Below are 22090 nucleotides of genomic sequence, written 5' to 3'. Positions count from 1 at the left end.
GCTCTGCCAGGCGCACAAGAAACTGGGAGGGGGCACAGCCAGAATAGTTGATCCAAACTGACCAAAGGGCTATTCCATACCATATGACGTCATGCTCAGTATATAAACTGGGGGGGGTTGGCCGGGGAGCAGCGATCGCTGCTCGGGAACTGTCTGGGTATCGGTCGGTGGGTGGTGAGCAATTGCATTGTGCATCACTTGCTTCGTGTATCATTATTATTATTATCATTATTATACTGTTACTATTATCATTACTATTTTACTTTACTTCAATTATTAAACTGTTCTTATCTCAACCCAGGAGTGTTTCTCACTCTTACTCCTCCGATTCTCTCCCCCATCCCATCGGGGTAGGGGGAGTGAGCGAGCGGCTGCGTGGTACTGAGTTGCTGGCTGGGGCTAAACCACGACAAGCCACTGAAGTGAGAAATTGCTCAGAACTCCTGAAATTTAAGTCAACTGAGTTACATAACCTCCCTTAAAGGTGCATGGCATACATTGGCACTTCTTGGCAATCCTTGCCTGTAGTTACAGGAGAGCCACTCCCTTCTGTCACCTAGTAACTTTTTCATAGTCAACATCAACTCAGAGTTTCTGAGCTGGAGTTTGATTTGTCAGTGCGTGTGGAATACAGTACTTTTTAAAACACTGTTTGGGCTACAAACACTAAACAGTGTAGTAGTCTGAACCAAGGACAACACCTTGTGGAAGTGTCTGAGCAGAAAAAAAAAAAATTGTAGTAGTATATTCTGAACATAAAATGGAAATGGCTGAAGGTAAGAGTATACCTGCAGGCAAATCAGGCCACCTCCTGGAAAAAGTCTGGCACCTAAACTTGCTAGCAAGAGATGTGCTTTTGAAAAGCGATCTGGATAATGAAGGTAGAGTGGAGTACATGCTTAGACTGATCTCTTTAACAACAGAGCTGAGCAGATCTCTCAGGCAACAGCTGGAGAACATTACAGAAAGAATTCAAGACACCTGCCACTTGCTGAGTGCTCTCCATGACAAACACAATGAATTGCCTGCAAGTCCAGGTAAGTATGGAGGGACTTACTTGTAAAGAGAATGGACTGGGTATGTTGGATGCTAAGTTCTGCTGTCTGATGATGCTGAGGGATGTTACTTTTCATTTGTTAGCATTTCAGTATTTGGTCGTTCATTAGACCAAATTAATTCATATTTCAACAGTTGTATCACAGTGTTTTCATGTCTATTACATGAGATTCAATATGAAACTTGTAATTCTCATTATGTGAGAGGAAAAAAAAAATAAAATTAACTAAACAGAATTGTTTCAAAGTTTTATGCATATTATACTGCGGTGCGTTTATCTTGGCCAGACACCAGCAACTTACTCCCCCTCCTCAACAGGACAGGGGGAGAAAATAAGATGGAAAACCTCATGGGTCAATATAAAGACAGGGAACTCACCACCACTTACCATCATGGGCAAAACAGAGTCCTCTTAGGGAAAAAATTAATTTGATTTATTGCCAATTGAAATAGATTTGGATAGTGAGAAACAAAGGCAAAGGATTAAAACACCACCTTTTCCCCACCTCTCCTTTTTTCCAGGCTCAACTTCACTCCTACATTCCTGACTCCTCTATCTCCTCCTCCTCCAGAGGAGTGCAGGGGGATGGGTAATGGGGGTGACAGTCCATAACACGTCCCCTCTGCCACTCCTTCCTCCTATTCTTCTCTGCTCCAGCATGGGTCCTTCCCATGGCCCGCAGTTCCTGTCAGGAAAACCTGGGCTCCCCACGGACTGCAGTTCCTTCAGGGAATATCTACCTGCTCTGGCGCGGTGTCCTCCGCGGGCTGCAGAGTGGGCATCTGCTCCAGCCTGGTCTCCTGTGGGCTGCAAGGGAATTTCTGCTCCAGGGCTGGAACATCTCCCCTTCCTTCGTCTCCAGCCTTGCTGTTCGCGGGGCTGTTTCTCACACTTTTTTCTTCACTCCTCCCTGTTCTCTGGTGTTCTTGCCCTTTCTTAAATAAGTTTTCACAGAGGCAGCGTGAGCTTTGCGGACGGGCTCAGCCGTGCCCTGCAGTGGGCCTGCTGTGGAATCGGCTGTGTCCGGCACGGGGCAGCCTCGGCCCCTCCTCAGAGAGGCCCCCCCTGCAGCCCCCCGCTGCCAGCACCTCACCACGTATACCCAATGTATAGAGTCTACAGTCCTCTACAAGTAACAACATAGTTAAAAAGATGACAATAAAAATAAGAAAGACTTCTGGCATCTTAGTGCACAGGTAAACACATGGAATTTAATTTCTTGCATTTATAATAACGATGTGGATATAATAACGGTGTTATTTATTGTGAGGACCAAATCCAGATTTTATTCCTGAAAAAATGCAGGATCATTTTGTGATGAGTAAAACAAACTCTCTTTCCTCAGGAGCAACATCTTAACAAACATTCATCAAAGTAGAAAAGAAAACTAATACTTCTGCATTTAAAGGCGGTCAACAGTGTGATGCATAACAGAGAGAGACTCCAGGCAGAAATCTTTAGCTATGCCTGTGTTTATGACTCTTTGTTCTACAGGTTTATAAAGTGTCCTCAATAATGAAAGAACATTTTTGTAAAAAAAATGACCTGCTGCCAGGCTCCAAGATCAAGCTAACTTTGCCCTGTTGGCCTTATGGCCTATGTGGTTTTTTTTTTTTTGTTTTTTTTATAGATTTCTAAGAATTCAGTATCATTCTCCTTCCAAAAAGCTACTTTTCCTCATCTGACACTTTCCCATAAAACAGTCAGCAAAAAGGTCTGAAGACAGTTGCATATAAACTGCCACTGTATTCTGAAGCTGTGTTATCAAACATCAAAAAAGCACAGAAAGCAACATGTTAGAAAAGTGACGGTGGTGGGCGGTAACACGAAAGAAGGCTTACTTTGAGATTAACCTTGTAACAGAATGCAAAAAGTGTCTTTCCATGTGACACAGTTGGGTAGTGTAAAGTTACAAGGCCATGTCTTTGCCTGGCTTTAAGCACTGCAGTATTAGAAAAGTCACATTCACAGTACAGGAAAATGCTGCTGTTGTGAATCACCCCGTTATCTTCAAATTTCACTTTAGGGACGTTTAAAGAGCTGTACAATTTGGTTTGGGTTTTTTTGTTTTGTTTAGGGAATGCAAAATTCAGGGACGAAACAGGTTAATTTTGGCAGTTTTGCCGAAACTTGAACTTTGACTTACAGTGAGACTGGGAAGTGGTCTTTTACAACCTCTTATGCAAATTAAGCTATGTTATATCCAATCCCATTTTATTTCTCAGCCCTGTTAAACTATTTAGAAGTTCTTCTTCACTATTGTAGAAGTGCCCCTGGAAAAACAGCAGTACCTTAGAACAAACTTTTTTTTTTTTCTTTGAACTGCCAGTGGAAAAAAAAATATTAAAAATGTGTTTGCTGCTTTTTTTTTTTTTTAAATATAGTCAAAATCTAATAACAAATCATTTGGGAACTGAGAAAGTATTGCAAAGGAAGAATTTTTAGATTGAGTTCAACAAGAAAAATACTTTATTCTGAACTATATACTCTTTGTAGGTTTAAATTAATCAGTTGCAAACAGAGATGGAAGTGAAAGGCCTATGTAGATCATATAACATCACACATTGATGTGTGATGACATTCTTACTCAATAAAATTATTTTCCAAGTTGAAAACCTTGAGATATTGATTTACCTCATATGACGTTTGTCGTGGTTTAGCCCCAGCCAGCAACTAAGCACCACGCAGCCGCTCGCTCACTCCCCCTACCCCGATGGGATGGGGGAGAGAATCGGAGGAGTAAGAGAAACACTCCTGGGGTGAGATAAGAACAGTTTAATAATTGAAATAAAGTAAAATAGTAATGATAATAGTAACAGTATAATAATGATAATAATAATAATGATACACGAAGCAAGTGATGCACAATGCAATTGCTCACCACCCGCCGACCGATACCCAGACAGTTCCCGAGCAGCGATCGCTGCTCCCTGGCCACCCCCCCCCAGTTTATATACTGAGCATGACGTCATATGGTATGGAATAGCCCTTTGGGCAGTTTGGATCAACTATTCTGGCTGTGCCCCCTCCCAGTTTCTTGTGCACCTGGCAGAGCATGGGAAGCTGAAAAAGTCCTTGACTAGCATAAGCAGTACTCAGCAACAACTAAAAACATCAGCGTGTTATCAACATTCTTCTCCTACTAAATCCAAAACACAGCACTATGCCTGCTGCTAGGAAGAAAATTAACTCTATCCCAGCCGAAACCAGGACAACGTTATTGAAAAAAGTGAATGTAAGCCAGTGGTTTCCCATAAGACTTGTATCAGCCCTTTCTATTGTCCCCTCCTTGTGTGTCTCTGTCCATTATAAGTGGAGAGCACACCATACTGTGTTTCATTCTGTACCATTTTCTTATTTGTACTAACTTTCATTGGATTTAACCTGCAAAACAAAGCTTTCCAGGATCTCATGCAGCAAACAAAAATAAGCAAGCAATTTTGAGAGGTTTGCAATATACCTAACTAATGAAGACACAGTTCCAGTTATAGAGATTGACAACATAAGGTGAGGGAAGAGCTGAAAATAATATAGCTGAAATCCTTGGAGAGAATATCTGGAAGGATTTCCAAGAAAAGGTGTAAGACAATAAAAATGAGGGATCATAAAATAAATAGGTTAAAGATAAAATCTTACATGAATGTCACATAGTGATTGTGTGCTTTTTCGTGCATCCTTCTTCACCAAGTGTTTTTAGTTATATGCAAGAGCAACCTCCACCATTCCTATAACTGGATGCTACAAACTACTCAGCTTCAGTAGTATATATGTGCTGGTTTTTTTGTGTTATCTTCTATTCTCCATAGCAAAAATTCAAAGCTGCTAAGCATTTTTAATATTGAGCCTGTACATAATAGGTTTGTTAGAGACCCATGCATTAGAATCTTGCAGGATTCAATTTTAGGAAATATTTGTAATTAATGTTTAGTTTCAAAGCTCTTCCCAAATTGATTTGACTATTATTTACCAATTCCATGCTTTAAAATGATTGTCATTAAGAATTTAGCTAATGTCTGATCATTAGAGCGGTGTTCGTTAGAGTTGCCACAGTAGTATTTTGACAAATACACAGTTGTGCTTAGGCAAGTACACAAATGTACTTGTCCATATTCAATTTTTGAGAAATTCACTCAAATTGAATAGCAATAAATGCAAAAATATTAAATGGAATCCAGGAAATACATTATGCTTCATGTATTGAATGGCACTATGGAATTAGGTGGAATTCATTGGGTATGTATATGAGTTTTCACATTTTTGGCTAGGTTTCACAGCAAAATTCAATTGGTTACCTTTTTTTTTTTTCCCTCAGAATACAATGGAATTATAGATTGTCTGCAGAAAGTGAAGGATTGTTTGATAAATACAGTCTCACACCTTCAAGAGGCAGAAAATAAACTTTATGCTGCTAGCTGCAGACAAGATGATGATTCTCAGATCCAGACTGCTCAAAATGCTTCTAGAGAAACAGATGTGTGTTGTTCTGAAGGAGAAGCAACAGAGTCTGTGCAAGCATCTTCTAGTCCCAGTCAGCAATCCCAAAGAACTCCTTCCCTGAACAAGACAGAAAGTCAGAATGTTCATCAAATCCAGCCAACTGAAATTAGAACCGTGGAAAAAGAGGTTTTTGCATCATTAGCTGAAAACATATCTGCTCGAGCACAGGACATTAGCAGAGAACCTCCAATGAAAAAGGAAGATGGTGAACACAGACTGCTAATGAACCCTGTAACAGACAAAAAAGATTGCAATGGAAAGGATAAACCTCATGGAGGTAGCTCTGTTACTGAAAGGTCTCCAGAGCTGGCTTTTCAAGATGCTTTTATGGGCAGTGAGGAAGGCATTCTGTCTGGGACATTGAAAGACAGAACTGTCGCAAATCTTTTTGAACAGGAAAAAAAGGCAGTAGTCAAAGAATCTTCAAAAGGGGTAGAAAGTGAAGAATATAAACTGACAGAGCAAACAGAAGACAGTAAAATGGAAACAAATCATGAGATTTGTAGGAATGACCTAGTTACCTTCACATCTTCAGCACAAACATGTGATCTTACTGCTGGGAATCTTTCTATGAATGATTCAGAAGAGGTACAAAAATCTAGGCACTGGATGAACAAACAGTAAGCACCTATTTTTCTTTTTAGGAACAGATGTACATAGATGTTGCTTATTAGCACACATAAATATCTGTGGGCCCAGAAACTCAATATGCATGTATTGAACAGCTGCTGGTCATGCACATAATAGTAGTTTACAACTTAAGCATGCGCAATAAAGAGCTTCCATTCAGTCTAAAGTAAACTGTAACTTTCTATTTCATTGCATAGATTATTTTATGCCAGAGAGGGACGGAGTCACAGCCAGTAAAGTCAATAATTCCTAAATTGTTGGAAATCAGTAGGCAGGGACCCTAATTAGTGAGTTTTATGATAATTTGTAAGCTGTTCTGGAACAAGCTGAACATAAAAACTTTCATGATTTTCCCATCTATTCATAAACATATATTTTAATGAATGATCTGCTTATGCTACAATGTAGCACATCATTATAATAAAATATTTAATTAAAAATACAAGACACCACCCCACCCAAAATACAAAGAATAATATTTTATATTCTTTTTCTCCAGATTTCTAGTGGAAGAGAGTGGTAAGAATAAACATGAAGTAGCTTGTTTTATTAAAGCCCCTGCAACTGCTCTGGAGAATCTGAAATGTAAGATAGTCAATGACACTAGTTCCTTGGTGGTGGATGATTTTGAGGAGCTGGTCAGCAATGTCATCAGTATTGAATGCTCTGATTATAAGAAAACAATCCCTTTCCCTATCAACCTTGCAATCCCATTTACTTCGTACTTCAGAGGAAATTATCGGGAGATTATGGTGAAGGTGACCAATGTGAACTTTCAATCAAACTACTTAACTCCTATTTCTTTGGAGAGATACCAAGGAAACCATAAGGTTCGTAACCTCTCATCTAAGCATTGTAAAAACAACATTCCAAGTTTCCAGTTAAGCCTCTGTGGAGTTATACAAGTGAAGTTGTGATTATGAAGCTGTATTGCCCACTACATGGGGTTAAATTGAACTTTTCTTGCTACTTTCTCAAGAACTAATTCTATTTGAAACCTAGTATTTAGCAAGGTCTTTTTTTTTTCACTCGTAATGTTAAGGCAATTGCTTGATCCCACAATACTAATGATTGAGTAATGGTTCATGATTTTTGTAGATAAGTGTAATACATGGCATTATTTGATAAAAATAAAAACTTAAGGGGAATTATTTTGCATTCAGATCACAGAGAAGTAACACAACTCTGTGTGTATGAGTCCAAACTCCACCTCAAGGAAACACAGGATGGTTCTTTTTTTAACTGCAGAAGAATTGCTTTGGGCCAGATTCATCACCCAGTTTACGAGCTTATTTCATTTCACCCCAATCATACACTGGAATATTAATGACATCACATGAGGACTAGAGATCACCAGATTACTGGGCATCCAGGTGGCATTAATATTAAATATATTTTCATTTCACACCTTGCTTTATAAATAACATTGTCTTCTCAAAATGCTCATACACTGCGGAATACAACTTCTTTTCCCTCCAAGGTACTCTAACCGTACATTCTCTTTACTCAGGAAACCTTTGTGGAAGTGAAAATTTATCAGCTGGGTGTTTTTTCTGTGTTGTCATGCTTAAAGAAAGAAACATTTACTGTTCCAAAGGTAGGACTCTCACAAAAGCTGAGCGTGGATTCTAGAATCTCTTTCTATTACCCTCCAGAAACATTCAGTTCTCCAGCACCCATGCAGTTAAAGGTGAGCTTGAAATACTCAATACTTGTTCCATCAGTCTGTTATCTGATCAGTTCTGAAGCAAGGATGACAATAACGTTAAAGGGCAATCTGTTCCATTATTAGAAAAAGTGAAAAGTGGTTGCAGCTCCACATCCTGTATACACAGAAAATGGTTTCCTGTCAGCTTCGTTAAAGCCACATAATATTGTCGGTAGTCAACATGGTATCTCTAGCTAAAAAGAACCATCTACCTTTGTTTGCTATATTTCAGAAAATACACTTGTTTTCAGCAATGACATAAGCATCAACTCCAAACTTCAACAGGCTGGCCCAGTGTTCAAGTTAATGGAACAATTTTTCTCACCTGATCTTCATCATTTGTACCTGGCAGTGCAACAGAAGGTTTTGTCACCTCTTAGCCTTAGGCTGAGACTAATCTCAAAATTTGCTTCGGTTATAATGTTTCTCCCCCCATAAAAACATTGATTCTGAGGTACAGAGAAGCTAAAATTAACAGTGAAAAAACCACAGATTTGAAAAATCTTAGAAAATTATCAAACTCTAAGGGAATTCAGGAGTTTCAGAACTTGAACTCAATGCAGGAACAAAACAATCACAATATTTTAGTCAGTAAAGGTTCCAGTTTTTGATGACTTTCAAGTACTTGCTTGTGCATTGTGTAAAGTGCTAATACGTTGATAGGTTTGTTACTGGGTTATAGAGAGGAGACTAAAACTTCTGTGATAGTCTAATCCAATTCCAAAAGATAAATAAATTTGTAAAAAAGCAGGCACATAAGAAAGTATTTGTTAATTTGCAAATTAACTGTACAATTGCTTTCCTTATTTAGGTTCAGCCAATTGAACCATCATTGGTTTCCATATTGAAAGCAAGACACGATATGTACCACTCGGTGGTATCTACTAGTGCACTGGTTTATGTCCAGCATCCTTCAGCCCAACCATTGAACAGCTCAGTCACTATCACTCTACCCTGTCCTCCAAACCCAGAAAAAAGAAGGCAAGGAGGTGAGACAGAACATGCAAGAGCCAATAGTGCTACAGTGAAGAGGGTTGCTATGGCATACCATCCTTGGTAAGAACAACTTCACTACATATTCAGCATTTTCAAAACATCAAAATGAATTAATTTAAACAGTTGCTTACTGATAATTTTTTGTATTAAAAGTGTGTTAGCTCCTTAATACACTCTGCTATACTTAGAAACATTGTTAGAAACACTGGCGCAAACCCCCACAATTCTCATGCTATAGCTTCACCAGGAAAATTCATGTAATGTTTGTTGTAAAAACTTTAAATATGCTGACCATTATATTTCTAGCAGGAGTCAGGATGAAAAATGTGTGGCGTTTTTCCAGCAAGAAATGTTCAGCCATTTTCACCAAAGCCAAACATTGAACATAGAAAATAACCATATCTCAAAGCTGCTGTGATCATTATCTTACCAGTCAGTGGTTTGGCTACCCTGGCCTTCAGATTTTCTGATCTCTACTTTTACACATTTCAAGGGCTACCTGAGTCAAAATTTATGACGCACGGTTTGGAGTAGGTCAGTTTTGTGACTAGATAAAGGCCCAGATTTTTCCAAAGCACTCACTACAAAATTTCTAAAACTTAGACCTTTTGGAATATCTTAAAAAAGCATTAAAACATGGGGACTCCTAAAAAAATCTCTAAATTTCAGTTGCAGTTCAATAACATTTATCCATCATGCACACAAGTATATGGATAAAACTTTTTGGTGGAGAAAAAGGCCAAAGCTGACCTCATCTATGTTGACAGTCAGCAAAATAAATGCTGTTTTTACCATCTCATGCAGGAAAAAAAATCAGTCTGAACTTACCATTTGATTGTTGTCCTTCCAGTTCCGCTACCATGGGCAACTCCAAGTTCAGAAACGCTTACTGGGATTTCTTGGTAGGGACTAGCTTGGGACAAGAGTGAGCTTTGAAGTACTTCTACTTCAGGTCATTAAAGAGTTAGCTTATTTCTATGGTGCTAAGCATTATCTTTTTCAAAATTCAACTACATGTCAAGATTATGATTGTGTTGAAAATAAGCAAGATACAGACAGAGAAGGCAGACAATGTTCTAGCTTTCCATTTCTGAAAAGCTTCTCAGATCATGTTTTAAAGAGCTCTACACTCACACTGGTCTCCTAGACTAGACATCTTTCTTTATCACAAACTTCAGATTTGGGAAGGGTGCCCATGCCAGTTTATAGAAGATTCAAATTTCATTTCCTGTACCAGAAGCATTTAATTGTGTGGCAGTACCCTCATGACATCTGTCTGTTCTTAATGCCAGTCTAAATGGCACTTTAGATTTTCAGTCAAAGCACATCCATGAAAAGACCATGGCTTGATTGCTTATTTCTATACAAATTCCTTAGAAAATGATGCCAACGTTTTCCTGAATGTGCGCATAGGCTGAGGCTGTATACTTGAGAAATGCTTAGGCTGTCCTGTCTGGAGTATTTTCTTTTTTGGATTGTACATAGGGTGTGCATTTGAGGTGGATGGGTTATTCACAATCAGCTTTAAAAAACTGATAAGGAGAGGTGTGTGTGAGAGGAGAGTTATGGGCTTCTGCAAAAACCCCTCATGTTTCATTCATTGGAACAAATTAGCCAGAGCATGTCATGTCACAGTTGCTTGATTCTGAGTGTGATATCACAGTAATCACCTGATTTGAAGAGAAGGTACTTTTATTTTCTCTGTTGAAAGAAAGAATGTATAGCAGTCATACCTCCTTTTCTAAATTCCTGTGTGGTTATCGAGTAATATTTGCTTTTGGAAGAAGAGGTGGGTGGTTTGGGTTTGGTGTTTTTTTTTTTTTTTCCAGAGATCTACTTCTAGAGAATCTAAATCTTAATGAATGACTCAAAACCAATCCATAATAATTACTGCGCATGATATTAAATGATAGATTAAATTAGATTCGTATAGATAGAAACCTTTCTTTTTCCTTTTTTCCCCTCTTTTTGCAGAACTGAAAAAAAAAAAGAAATCTCTTAACAATTATATCACTTACATACTCTGGAGTATAGTTCCAGATGTAGATTTTCAGCAAGGTGGGAAAAAACACATGTAATCATCAAGGAAAGCAGAAGGGACAGCAGAGCTACAAATGCAAGCTTACTCTTTCTGCAGGATCTATTTTTCATTGTATTTTTTCCTATAATTCCTTGGCTTTCCAGGGCTGTGAGTGCTTCTGTGAGAAAAAATGGGGAGAATCACAGTGATACTTTGAAATTATTAGGTCACAGAAACAAAGAAGAGGGATGGAAGGTGTTTGATGATGTTATTATCCAGAATGCACGGAATGGGCTTGTATCATTTGAACTAAATGAGCATTTAGAAAGGTAATGTATGAATAATGTAATAAAATTTTATTTACTAAAATATTTACTTCCAAGTATACGGATCAATGGAAATTAGTAAAGAAATCATCCACTAGTAATTATTAACTTGCCAGCATCTCTTTCTTCCACTTTGCAGTATAAGATTATTTAGATTTTTTACTCATAATTACAGAAAATATAAATTTGTTTAAATATTTTTCGTCTAGAGAATGTACACAATGTAATAGATAGAAAACTTGAAACAGGAAATGCAGATATTAATCTTAATTTGAAAATTGATTTAGCTCTCTAACTACAAAACCATAGTATTTTTTTGAATTTCTGATTAGGAAATATTCTCTCACTTTCATCTAAAACTTGTATGTATTTGAATTCATAGAAACAGGGTCAATGTACTCTAAACTACAGAAGCAGGCAAATTTCCAGCCATTCGTATGCTGGAAACAAGAATGAAAAGGAGGTAGCAAAATGTCCATTGGAGACTGAGCCCTGTATTATTTTGCATAATAAATTGTTAGCAGCTGATAAAATGATTTTAAATTGAGTTATTTATTTTCTTGCCTTTTTTTTTAATACAGCTTTGTGGTCATTCGCTTTTCGTTCCTCTTGGAAAACACATATCTTCTCCTCTTTGCTCAGGCTCTGGAAGAAGCTGTTCATAGCACAATGGCTAATGTGATACTGTATCGGAAAAGAGAGAACCCATATAAAATTGTAGTTTTGCTCTCTGCATCCAGAGAATTGACCTGTGAACTTCAAAATCTCCATGAGGAGGGCTACTTTGGTCCTCCAGAACCTACACAACATTTCCCATTAAGAGAAGGAGAGCAGATTCATTTTAGATTTAGAGGCAATATTTTTGCTTCAGGTAAGGTAATTAATTCATGCATCTGAATGAACATTATCAATCACCTCAGCTATTCAGAAATACTCTAAGTGAACATTAGTAGATTGTGGTTAGTCACAGCACATTTAATTATTTCAGTTCTTTATTTCTTGTAAATGATAGGTGCATGGAACTACAAGGGAAACTGCTCCAACTGAAAAATAAAATGTACTAGTTGAACAAGATCCTGATCAACCTGCTCTAGGTGACCTTGTTTTCAGCAGGGGGTTGGACAAGGTGGTCTTCAGAGATCTCATCCAACCTCTGCCATTCTGTGAAACCTGGTCCCTCAGAAACAGCTGGGTTTTATCTTTTATTTCAAAAGGGCAGGATTCCATTAATGGCTTTTTAATATAAAGAATATTTGATAGGCATTAAACAGATTCAAAACAAAAAGAAACAGTTGGCTATTTTATCTGTGTAAATTCACTTAAAGTGAGCAAGATTAAACACTGAAATCCAGGGCAAAATGTTGCTTTTTGTGAGTTGCACTATGAATTGAGGTGATGAGAGAGAGTTGTTATGCTGTTTCCATTAGCAGCCTCAAAAATTCCATGCAGTGGCTGCCATCATTCAGTGATTTGCTTAAAGGGTAAAGAGATAAGAAGCCTCAGAAAAGTTTTCACCCAAAATTATGTATAGTCTCTTCTGTCAGTTTTGGAAAGAACATAGAAATATATATGTGGCCCTCTGAACATTTTGTACATAAACTCCCCCACTGAAAACTCTGTTCACCCTAAAGAAAGGATTATTCTTCTAAAAGAGAAGTCTCTGGCCCCCACGGAATGCCTGCTCATGTAAGCAAATGGTCCTGTGATAGATATATCAAATAAAATGGAATTACAAATCCTAAAAATGCACCTACCTCTCTGCCTCCATTCATTTTGTTGTTACAGATAGACAGATACCCATCCTGAATAACCAGAAAGCATATACTTTTAATTCCATTCACAACACCATTTCATTTTTATTTCTCTCTGTGTTATGTACTTTATCCCCTTCCTTGTTACTTACTTTTCAACTTGTAGAACAACCTTCACCACTTATCCCTTATGCCAGCAATTCAGGGGCTAAGACAGCTAACTATGAAGACATTTCAACTCCTGAAGCAGTCTGGCAGGAATGTTTGAACCTCAGATCTTCAATATACATTCAATATAAAGTAATAATAATGATAAAGAACAACCAAATGTTATGTGATTAGCTCTATTTGACTCACCCTAATGAATTATTTTAGATGCCACACATCTAAATACAGTGTAAAAAAAAAATTTATTTTTTTTTTTTTTTTTTTTAATGGACTGCAGAGAATGGAAAAGATTTTGGAAAAGTCTACAGGCTGATTTTTCATTCACAAAGAAAACCCAGGCTGGAGCTCCAAATTAAAGAAGTGGATGAATTTGGTAACCATAGTTTACCTCATTACAAAGGAACAGCAGTGTTTTATAAAATTACCAGAGAGATGATAACCAAGAAATGGGAACAACCCTTGCCATATGGTGACTATCAACACCAGTCTCCACTGTGTAAATTAGCAATAACATTACCAAAGGTGGGTTTCTCATCTAATAATGTTAAAGATCTTTCCCTTTTTCCCTTACCATATGTTTATTAGGCAAAAGGATCTTGGTATGATTTTTGCTTTACAGATACACACAGGAATCACTGATGGAGCAGTTCTGATCCATCACCAATGTACAAACACCCTCATAATTTCGCTTAGCAGGTGGGAGGGACCCTCATAATTTCGCTTAGCAGGTGGGAGGGACCCTCATCCAAGCACAAGCATGGAAAAAGATGTTTAGCAGAAGGTTTTCACCCAGTTTCTCTCCCCAAATGGTATGGCCCTGAGAAATTATTTAAGTTTCAGTTATATAGTTCTTGTATCCTTGTCTTGGGAATGCAGAACTGCAAATTGTAGGAGCATTAAATGGATCATGTAACCTATCTTTCTCCTATCACCTGATTCTCCTATTATGCCTGATAAGCCTCTGCAATGCAGCCATGTGGGCATTATCTCTATCTCTGGTGAAAAGTACTGCTACATAAATTAATCTTCAGTATTCCTGTAATGAAATCTCATTGTAATCTTTTCAAAGAGCCTAGGTATCAGCACCCTATATTGTACAAAATGCTGCCACTAGACTACTGCTATCAAATTTGCATACTGTCAAAATATGTACAGTGACACTTGGTCTAAATCTCTGGTGACAAGCAGTGGCATCTCTCTTTTTCTGAATTTAATTGACTTCACTCTTCCTTAAGCTATCACCTGCAAATACATCTTTTATTTCATAAGCATACCTCTTGATTTCTCTCTCATCTCCATTCTCCCAAGTAAAAATTAAGGACAATTAACTGCAGAAGATTTTAAGAGGAGATCTCTTTTAGTGACAAACTCCATATAAAATGTAAGTTTTCTTTTGAGAATCACATGCTTTCAAGCACTTTGCTTTTCCACAGGGCTAGCATTCCATGTACAGTATCCACAGAGAAGGAAATACAAACTCTTGAGGCCCAGTGGGATGATTAAAGAAAATAATTTAAAAAAAAAATCTGTGGCACACCCTAGGCATCAATTAGTTTTCTTCCATCCATCTGCCTAGCTTCCATCCTGTTGTTGCACTTTATTATCTTACTGCATAATAAGAATAAGATTTAAAGGATTGAACTGCATTTGTATTAAACCTTACCTTTGGGTAATTATCAAGTGTCTTAGATTTGGGTTGGCATACTGCTATACATATGTCTACAGCTATACGTATTAGTCCTTATATGTTCTATTCGGACTTTGCAAGACAAGTATTTCTGACTCCCCCTTTTCCCCTACTAAATTTAAGGCCGTGTTTCCTCTTTCCCAGTGTGGCTGAGATCTTGAAGTCTGGTCACTCTGCGTAAGTGTGGGAGAATACATAATATACATGGGTACGCAGTAGCACCCAGACAGCCTACTCATTTAAATGGGAATAAATGGAGGAACTATATAACATGATCATTGCTGGTAAATGATCATTTCTAATTAGAAATGAAGTCAAACCTCAGGAATGGTGATAGCCATTGGGAATATTTTCTCTACATCTATTTTTTGAGTAGTGGCTCTTCTTTCAACTGAATCAGTTCAAGCACAGAGGACCCAAGTTTTATGCACAAAAAGTCTGCTTAGAGAGACAGAGTTATTATATCACTTCAGAAAATCAGTGCTGCAGCATCTTGCAAATTATTTTTCTTTTGCTTCTGGTAAATATATTTTAAGAGGTGCATTTCAAAGGAGTCAGAATCTTTATTAAATGCAAATATTAGGCAAAAAAAGCAATCAAAATGCTGGAAAACATATGCATATTGATAACTTTTCATTATGTGATTTGTATTTTCTGTCTTACACAGAATGAAATACTTCTCTCTAGAATGAAGAATAGCATTAAAATAACATCTTCCCTTATGGTGCAAGTCATCTTAGTACACAAAATGTTACCCTTTGCTATAGTTGGTGAACATTCCTACTTTTTGATCTATCTTCCATCCATCTGGTGTAATAATTTAAAACTGATAATGCTTAAAGTCAGGTTTTTTAACAGAGAAGAAATATTCCTTAATAATTTAGCTAGTTCAGTTATCATCTTTTTGAAGAATTATAAAACATCAATGAAGCTGATTATTTGACTTTAGTGAATAATTAATAAATTAAATACAACATACCTTACTATTGGTATATAAATACACACAGCAAATGGGAGTTTCACCCACACCACTATCTAGTAGTATGTAACATTCATTAACACAAAGTTATAATGTTGTTCACTCTTTTGCTCTTCATGCTTTCTTCCAGCCAAGTAAATCTTGAATTCCATACTGAATAAACTCACAGAAATTTTAAGAACAAAAAATATTCTTTTTTGCCTTGTTTGCTGGCTGCAAGACAGGAAAAAAAGAGTAGGAAAAAGTGGTTGGTTTTCTCAATGGAAGGTGATTACTAGTAAAGTCCCACACAGATCCATGCTAACATATTCATCAGAAACTTTTGAATAATTAAGTGAAAAGTCTGATGACATTACAAAATATTCATAGTACTCTGAATGTGCTCTCTGAAAATTTCCAGAGCATTCAGCAGCAAATAAAAAGTTAAGCAGAATGTTCCAAATTATTAGAGAACAAAAATGAAAAGGAGATTATGCCATATATCTATGAGGCATCCACATCATGACTGCACTCTGCAGTCCTGGTCATAGAGCCAGCCCAGAAAGAGGATTTGGAAGAGGAGGACAGAAAGAAGGTGATCAGAAACGTGGAGTGATTCCAGGTAGCGAAACAATACATTGATGACAACACTTCAGGCAGTTTTGATAGAAGTTGAAATATTGTGTACACTTACGAATATCATGGAGGAACTGAAAAAAAAAGGAATGATTATATCCCCTTTCACAGGATATAAGAACAGCAATTTCTTAAGTTGCAGGTGTTACCAATAATATAATAGAACGTACTTTTTACATACAAAAATAATCAAAAGGTGAACTCATTTTCACAGGATATTTGCAGCAGTTAAAAACATGCATTGTGCTAGAAAAGGAATTGACTGGAAGAGAGAGCAATGAAAAGGAAATTCTAATTACTTACCATATCTTGTTAAGCGTTCTAAAATTATTAACAGCAATGAAAGCACTGACAGTAAAAATTAACATAAGAACTTTATCCTGGTTTTACTATCCATGATCTGATCAAAAAATTTTCATCAGTTGTATCTTCACATTTAGGTAGGCTTTCTAATGAATAAAAGAAATAGAAGGAAATAGTTAAAATTGGATGAGAAAACACAGCTATGAAGAAATTTAATGCTCTAATCTTACAAACAACTACACCAACCATCTGTCAAATGCAACTGCTATTTACCACTTCATTAAAGTTTACTTTGTATGCAACCATTCACATCAGTTTTTAGTTTAAACATGCTACACTTGTACAGAAGTAAGCTGATCTTCACTAACGATTCCTATTATGGAGCTTTAATTTCCTCAGCATTAGAAAACACTGGTTGGTCAAACCTGTTATTTTCAACATAATTAAATACAGTGGATTAAGTTCTGATGTCAAGTATGTGTGTGCATATCAGTAATATTTCTACTGATTTCAAAGCAGTTGTATTTATGTGAAACTGGGCTAAAGAGTTTAAAGGGTTAATTTCTCCTTTTCTGTCTGTCCTGTTTGATATGCTAGTAGAGTCTGGTCATGTCTGAGAGGTCCATTTGGCAAAGCACTTCAGTATTGCTGGCTGAAATCAGAGTGCTTTGCAAAAAGACATTGTTGTAATACATACAAGCGTTATCAAATTACTATTCTGCTGAAGTCTTAAGTCTCTGGACTGTCTAACAGCAAAATAGCACGTGATCCTCTGCTTCAGAAAGCCAGTTGCTTAGCTAATTGAAGGGCCTTCCAGACTAGAAAACTGCTTTGACCGCTAAGAGTATTTTACTTACGCTGTCAACCAGAACAGTGGGGCCACATGCCAGTGCAGCTGAACTGTGGGTGAATTTAGCGCTTCACCACAGATATTTAATCTTTAAAGGCAGATTTAATGTTTTGGATCTAAGGCATTGTATATTATTACACTGTTTCTAGACAATACTCATTTTCAATTCTTACCATTTTTACTACTATTTTAACATTAGCAGCATAAAGTGGTTCAGATTAAAGTCAATGCATGGGTAATTGAGTTCATCTACAATAACTTTGAAAACCTCATACAGACCTTTGAGGGGCTAAATTCTCATTAATGAATGAAAACAAGTTTAAATATAAATGCGTAATTAAAGGAAGCCAAAGAAAGCTGAGTCTTGGAAGAAAAAGAATGCCCCCTTCTGGAAGAGCTTTGTATTCCCTTTGTTTTGAGGGGTTTTTTTTCGCCATGTTATGCTATCTTCACCCCAGGACACGGCCAGTGACAGAATTGCTGTACGCAAGCATGCAAGACGAGGCAGATGCAGATCTCAGGATGAGTGCAGCACAGGATGGTTTTGCACTGCCAAGCAGTGCATACTGTATGCATCCTGTGCACACTGCACCCCCCCCCCCCCCCCCCCAGATGACTGAGTACAGGCCTGATGAAAAGTTGTTTTATTCACAGGTGAATAGGTAACAGTTATGATTCTATCGACCTTTTGGATGTGTAGCTCAGTGCATACGAAACACTCCAAATATGGAACAATATATAAAGTCTGTATTATAAAAGTATTTAAGATAAGCTCAGCAAGGCTCAGTATGCCCAGCAGGAAAAGGAGGGTAATTTATTCAGAGTTTCATACTCTTAATTTGCAAATGGCAAAAAAGCAGCTCAGTGAATAAACCTGGAGCATGTCTCGCAGGGAAAGCTGTGAATAAACAGCCAGGTAATACAACTGAATGTGTGTGACAAAAGTAACATGGGCACTAAAAGAGGTCAATTACAGCTTTTAACAAAAGAAGAGCTGAACTTCACTTGATACAAATTAATCTCTTCTTGTGCTTGGTGCTTATTTAAGTAATTTACCATTCTATATGGAGCAGGAAAAAACAGTAAAGCCCACAAGACTTTGCTCTTTCTCAGTCATAGGGAAAAAGGACAAATATTTTTTTCTTTCTCTCCAGTGTTCAGAGGAAGAAAGAGGAAGAACTCTGTACTTTCTAATGGAAATTCTGATGATTATGAGTGATTTATAATTAAAAGTTGAACCATGTAAAATGAATAACTATAGCTACAAGCATAGTATAATTTCTAGACCTTACAGTAGGTGCTGCATGCCTAGAAACTGTTATTTTCCTTGAAACAGCATGGTATGCACACACTTGTAATAGGAAAACAGAGATAGCAAGGCAAAGTTAATGCAGTATTCGAAATCAGAATCCATTTCATGTACGAAGTTTCCATACAGATTTCCTATACACCCAGTTTATATTCACCAGTCATGACATAATGCTACTGATCGAATGTTTATGAAATTGCATAAATTGTAAACTTTTTAATAACATGCAATAAATATCAATTTGGTATAAACAGACTTAGTTTCATTATTTTAATAGCTGTATACCGATTTTTTACCTGCTGATGGTGTTAACTGGTTTTTAATAATGACGCAAATACTCTATGTAGGTAGGACCAATCTTAAATGCTGATTTACTTCAATCCATCCCCAAATCCTACACCTCATCCCTTACTCATTTAGTCACTTGTCTTTCCTCAATGTGTTTTCTTTGATAGCATGAGAAGGTGATCAACCGTCCACAAAGCACAAAAAGAATTTCTTCTGATTCATCTGGTAAGAACACATACATAATATACTAATATCGATATAGGTAATAATTATATTTGCTATTTACTTTTTTAAAATGTCAAGATTTGTTTCAGCTGTAACTGATATTTTAAAATGCCATATTCATGAACCAAAGTAGTTAATACGTTAAAAGATATTCAAAGGAAAAAAAAGTGATCTGTTTGCCAGAAAATGCAAAAGCTCTTGTAAAATAATGTGGTGGGGTGCTTGAACAACATATGATTTTCTGTATAAGGAGATTCAGTTTGTACTGGAAAGCTCCAGTATGTTAGGTATTAGCCATAGGAAATGCCCAGACCCTTTTATTTTATTGCCCACTTTCCCCATGCAGTTCCAAAAGTTATAGATCATTGCTGAATCTCCTCTTGACTAAATTCACTTCATGTCTCAGTGCAGTTACCAAAAATTACATCAGAAATAAGAAGTGATGATGTTTTCATTACAGTAAAAACCAAATGATATTTAGTTGGGGAGTTCACCCACTGAGTCTCCATCTTTAGAAAGCTTTTCAAAAGCAAGATTTACATAGCAGAAGAATAATGCTCTTAATTTACTAATTTTTGCCCTTCAGAGGCCCTATGGGACAACTTGCTATATTGGCTTGCAGAAGAGCTTGCAGAAGATAATACATCATTGCTTGCTTTATGCTTACCTGTTCGGCGGAGCATACTTCAGCTTGTTAGGCTGAAGTGCCCTGATAATTTAACACACCAGATCTACGAACTGCTTTGCTGCTGGAAAAAGACCCTTCCAAGGTCGGCTGATAAACAGCAGCTCCTGTCTCGCTATTTGCGGAAGAGTGGCAGGAGTGATCTTTCAGAAGAGCTTCATTTTAAGTGGCAAAATAAAGTGTTCACTTGACAGAATCGCTGGCAACTAACAGCCCCATTTCTCGTCTTTCTTGTTGAAAGGTGTGATTATTTCCATGGTATCTTTGGATGAACAAGTGACAGGGATACCAGTCAGGGATCAAACTGCTTATTTATTTGTTACTTTGCAACCTCTTTACTAAAACAAAATATAATAGCAATGTCCTTGCTTGCTAAAAGTGAACATTTCTCCTGTGGAAAAGTGAGATATTGAAAATATAGGTATGACGGATTATAGACTGGTCTGCGTAGGTTTCTAAGGACTTTAATTGTTTGCACATACAATATTCAATTGACATAGGATAATAGTTCTACATACTTTAAACATTAGGAATTATTCACTATACTTTATCAAAATCTTATGAATCATTCCATGATATATAGATTACTCTACATCCAGTAATAAGAGCTACGAGATTCTTCAGAGGAAAGCATAATAGATCATTATAATGCACAGAGAGATGAAATTTCTTCTTACTTTCAGGTCTGTGAGTAATTAATCCTGACATATTCTCAGTGAATGGTTTTTATCCTTGTGAATGTCATAGCAGATTTCAGTGTTACTACATGTGAATATCTAATCTGTTTTCAGAATTTACCAGATTTATTGCCTCATGTTTATCTATCATGGTAATGGGTTTTTTCAGGTTACCGTCAAATTTGGAGTATTTCTTCATACAAGTTTTACGATGTAGTGCTTTGAAATTTCATTTATTACACTGGGTTATTGTATTGATGGTACAGATAGTAAACCAGGTGTATTTGTGCCATTCCTTAGCCATGTACCGCAATCTCTAAAAACTCATTTCTTTCCAGAATGCTAAGTAAGTCTAACCTGAGTTTTAAAAGTCAGAGCAATAGCAGGGTTGGACAGTGTTTCTACTGAAATGATATTCTAATCAAGAGTCTTCTATTAGTTGCTGCTATATTGCAATCCACCTCATACAATACACCACAAATTTCTCTAAAAGCTGAAATTTGACATTTCTGTTAAAGGCTCAATGTAGCTGGCAAGTGCCAGTGAATCACACAATTCTGGGAGAAAGCTGACTGCTTGGTATTTACACATACAAATATCAATTTGTGACTACACAGGCTGTCACGTGTGTGGTTTCCCTACTGCTCTAGCAATGTGCAATAGATGCAGCTCTTTCTTCAAGTCCACCTGTGTGTAATTATTTTTCAGTTACTATTATTCTTCTGGATTTAATGCACCAATTATTGTCCTCTTTCAAACCTACCACCACCACTTTAATAATATAATATAAACCTCAAATATTAATCTAAATCAAAAAGTTATAATCTAAACTTTATTAATAGTTAGACTATTTAGAATCTCTGTAAGTCTTGGTGACAAACCTTAATTGCAATACACATTGCCAGTCTGGATATTTTATTTTCAGAGGTCACATATTTGCAACATTTCCAAATCACTACTACAAATAAGAAAACTGCATGCAAAATAAAAGATAAACAGGAATAGCATTAATTAGTTTAATTCATCTATTCAGTAATGTCTCATGCTGTAGGATTATCAGTTTTTAATTGTAAAACAGAATATATGAGGAACTTAACCCCTTCACTGTGCCATAACCATCCTTTCTTTTTTTAATTTTTTCAAAAAATAAAGATGTTTTTTAAATGTAAACTGGCTTCTTATTAGCAGAAAACATTATCACACTTTTCTCGGTGCTCAAACATGTTTTGTCATCAGATCTTTTGTCTTCAGTACCTTCTCTTTAGGAATGAATATTCTGCTGCAGGCTCAGCAGATCCTGTCAGAACATACATACATTA

The 22090-nt window shown here is 36.8% G+C and overlaps 1 protein-coding gene across 1 annotated transcript; it reads left to right on the top strand.

Annotated features, from left to right (window-relative positions):
- Window positions 1–760: 760 nt before the first annotated feature.
- On the top strand, window positions 761–20285 carry DTHD1 (death domain containing 1). Its single transcript, XM_075709734.1, has 10 exons — window positions 761–1037; window positions 5370–6174; window positions 6684–7014; window positions 7695–7874; window positions 8704–8948; window positions 11073–11237; window positions 11816–12105; window positions 13431–13675; window positions 19352–19409; window positions 19996–20285. Exons 1-10 carry the CDS (start codon window positions 761–763, stop codon window positions 20283–20285), a joined length of 2886 nt encoding a protein of 961 aa, XP_075565849.1.
- The last annotated feature ends 1805 nt before the right edge of the window (window positions 20286–22090 follow it).

This window comes from Pelecanus crispus, chromosome 4 (genome assembly GCF_030463565.1).
Source record: "Pelecanus crispus isolate bPelCri1 chromosome 4, bPelCri1.pri, whole genome shotgun sequence".
NCBI classification, from domain to species: Eukaryota; Metazoa; Chordata; class Aves; order Pelecaniformes; family Pelecanidae; genus Pelecanus; species Pelecanus crispus.
The sequence above is the reverse complement of the archived record's forward strand: the minus strand, read 5'-3'. Positions and strand labels throughout refer to the sequence as shown.

Bases quoted from the DNA above. Each gene is read 5' to 3' on its own strand.
- DTHD1 (XM_075709734.1), top strand. From the start codon at position 761: ATGGAAATGGCTGAAGGTAAGAGTATACCTGCAGGCAAATCAGGCCAC. The intron at 1,038-5,369 runs GTAAGTATGGAG...TTTTTCCCTCAG, and splicing joins TGAATTGCCTGCAAGTCCAG to AATACAATGGAATTATAGAT. The intron at 7,875-8,703 runs GTGAGCTTGAAA...TTCCTTATTTAG, and splicing joins CAGCACCCATGCAGTTAAAG to GTTCAGCCAATTGAACCATC.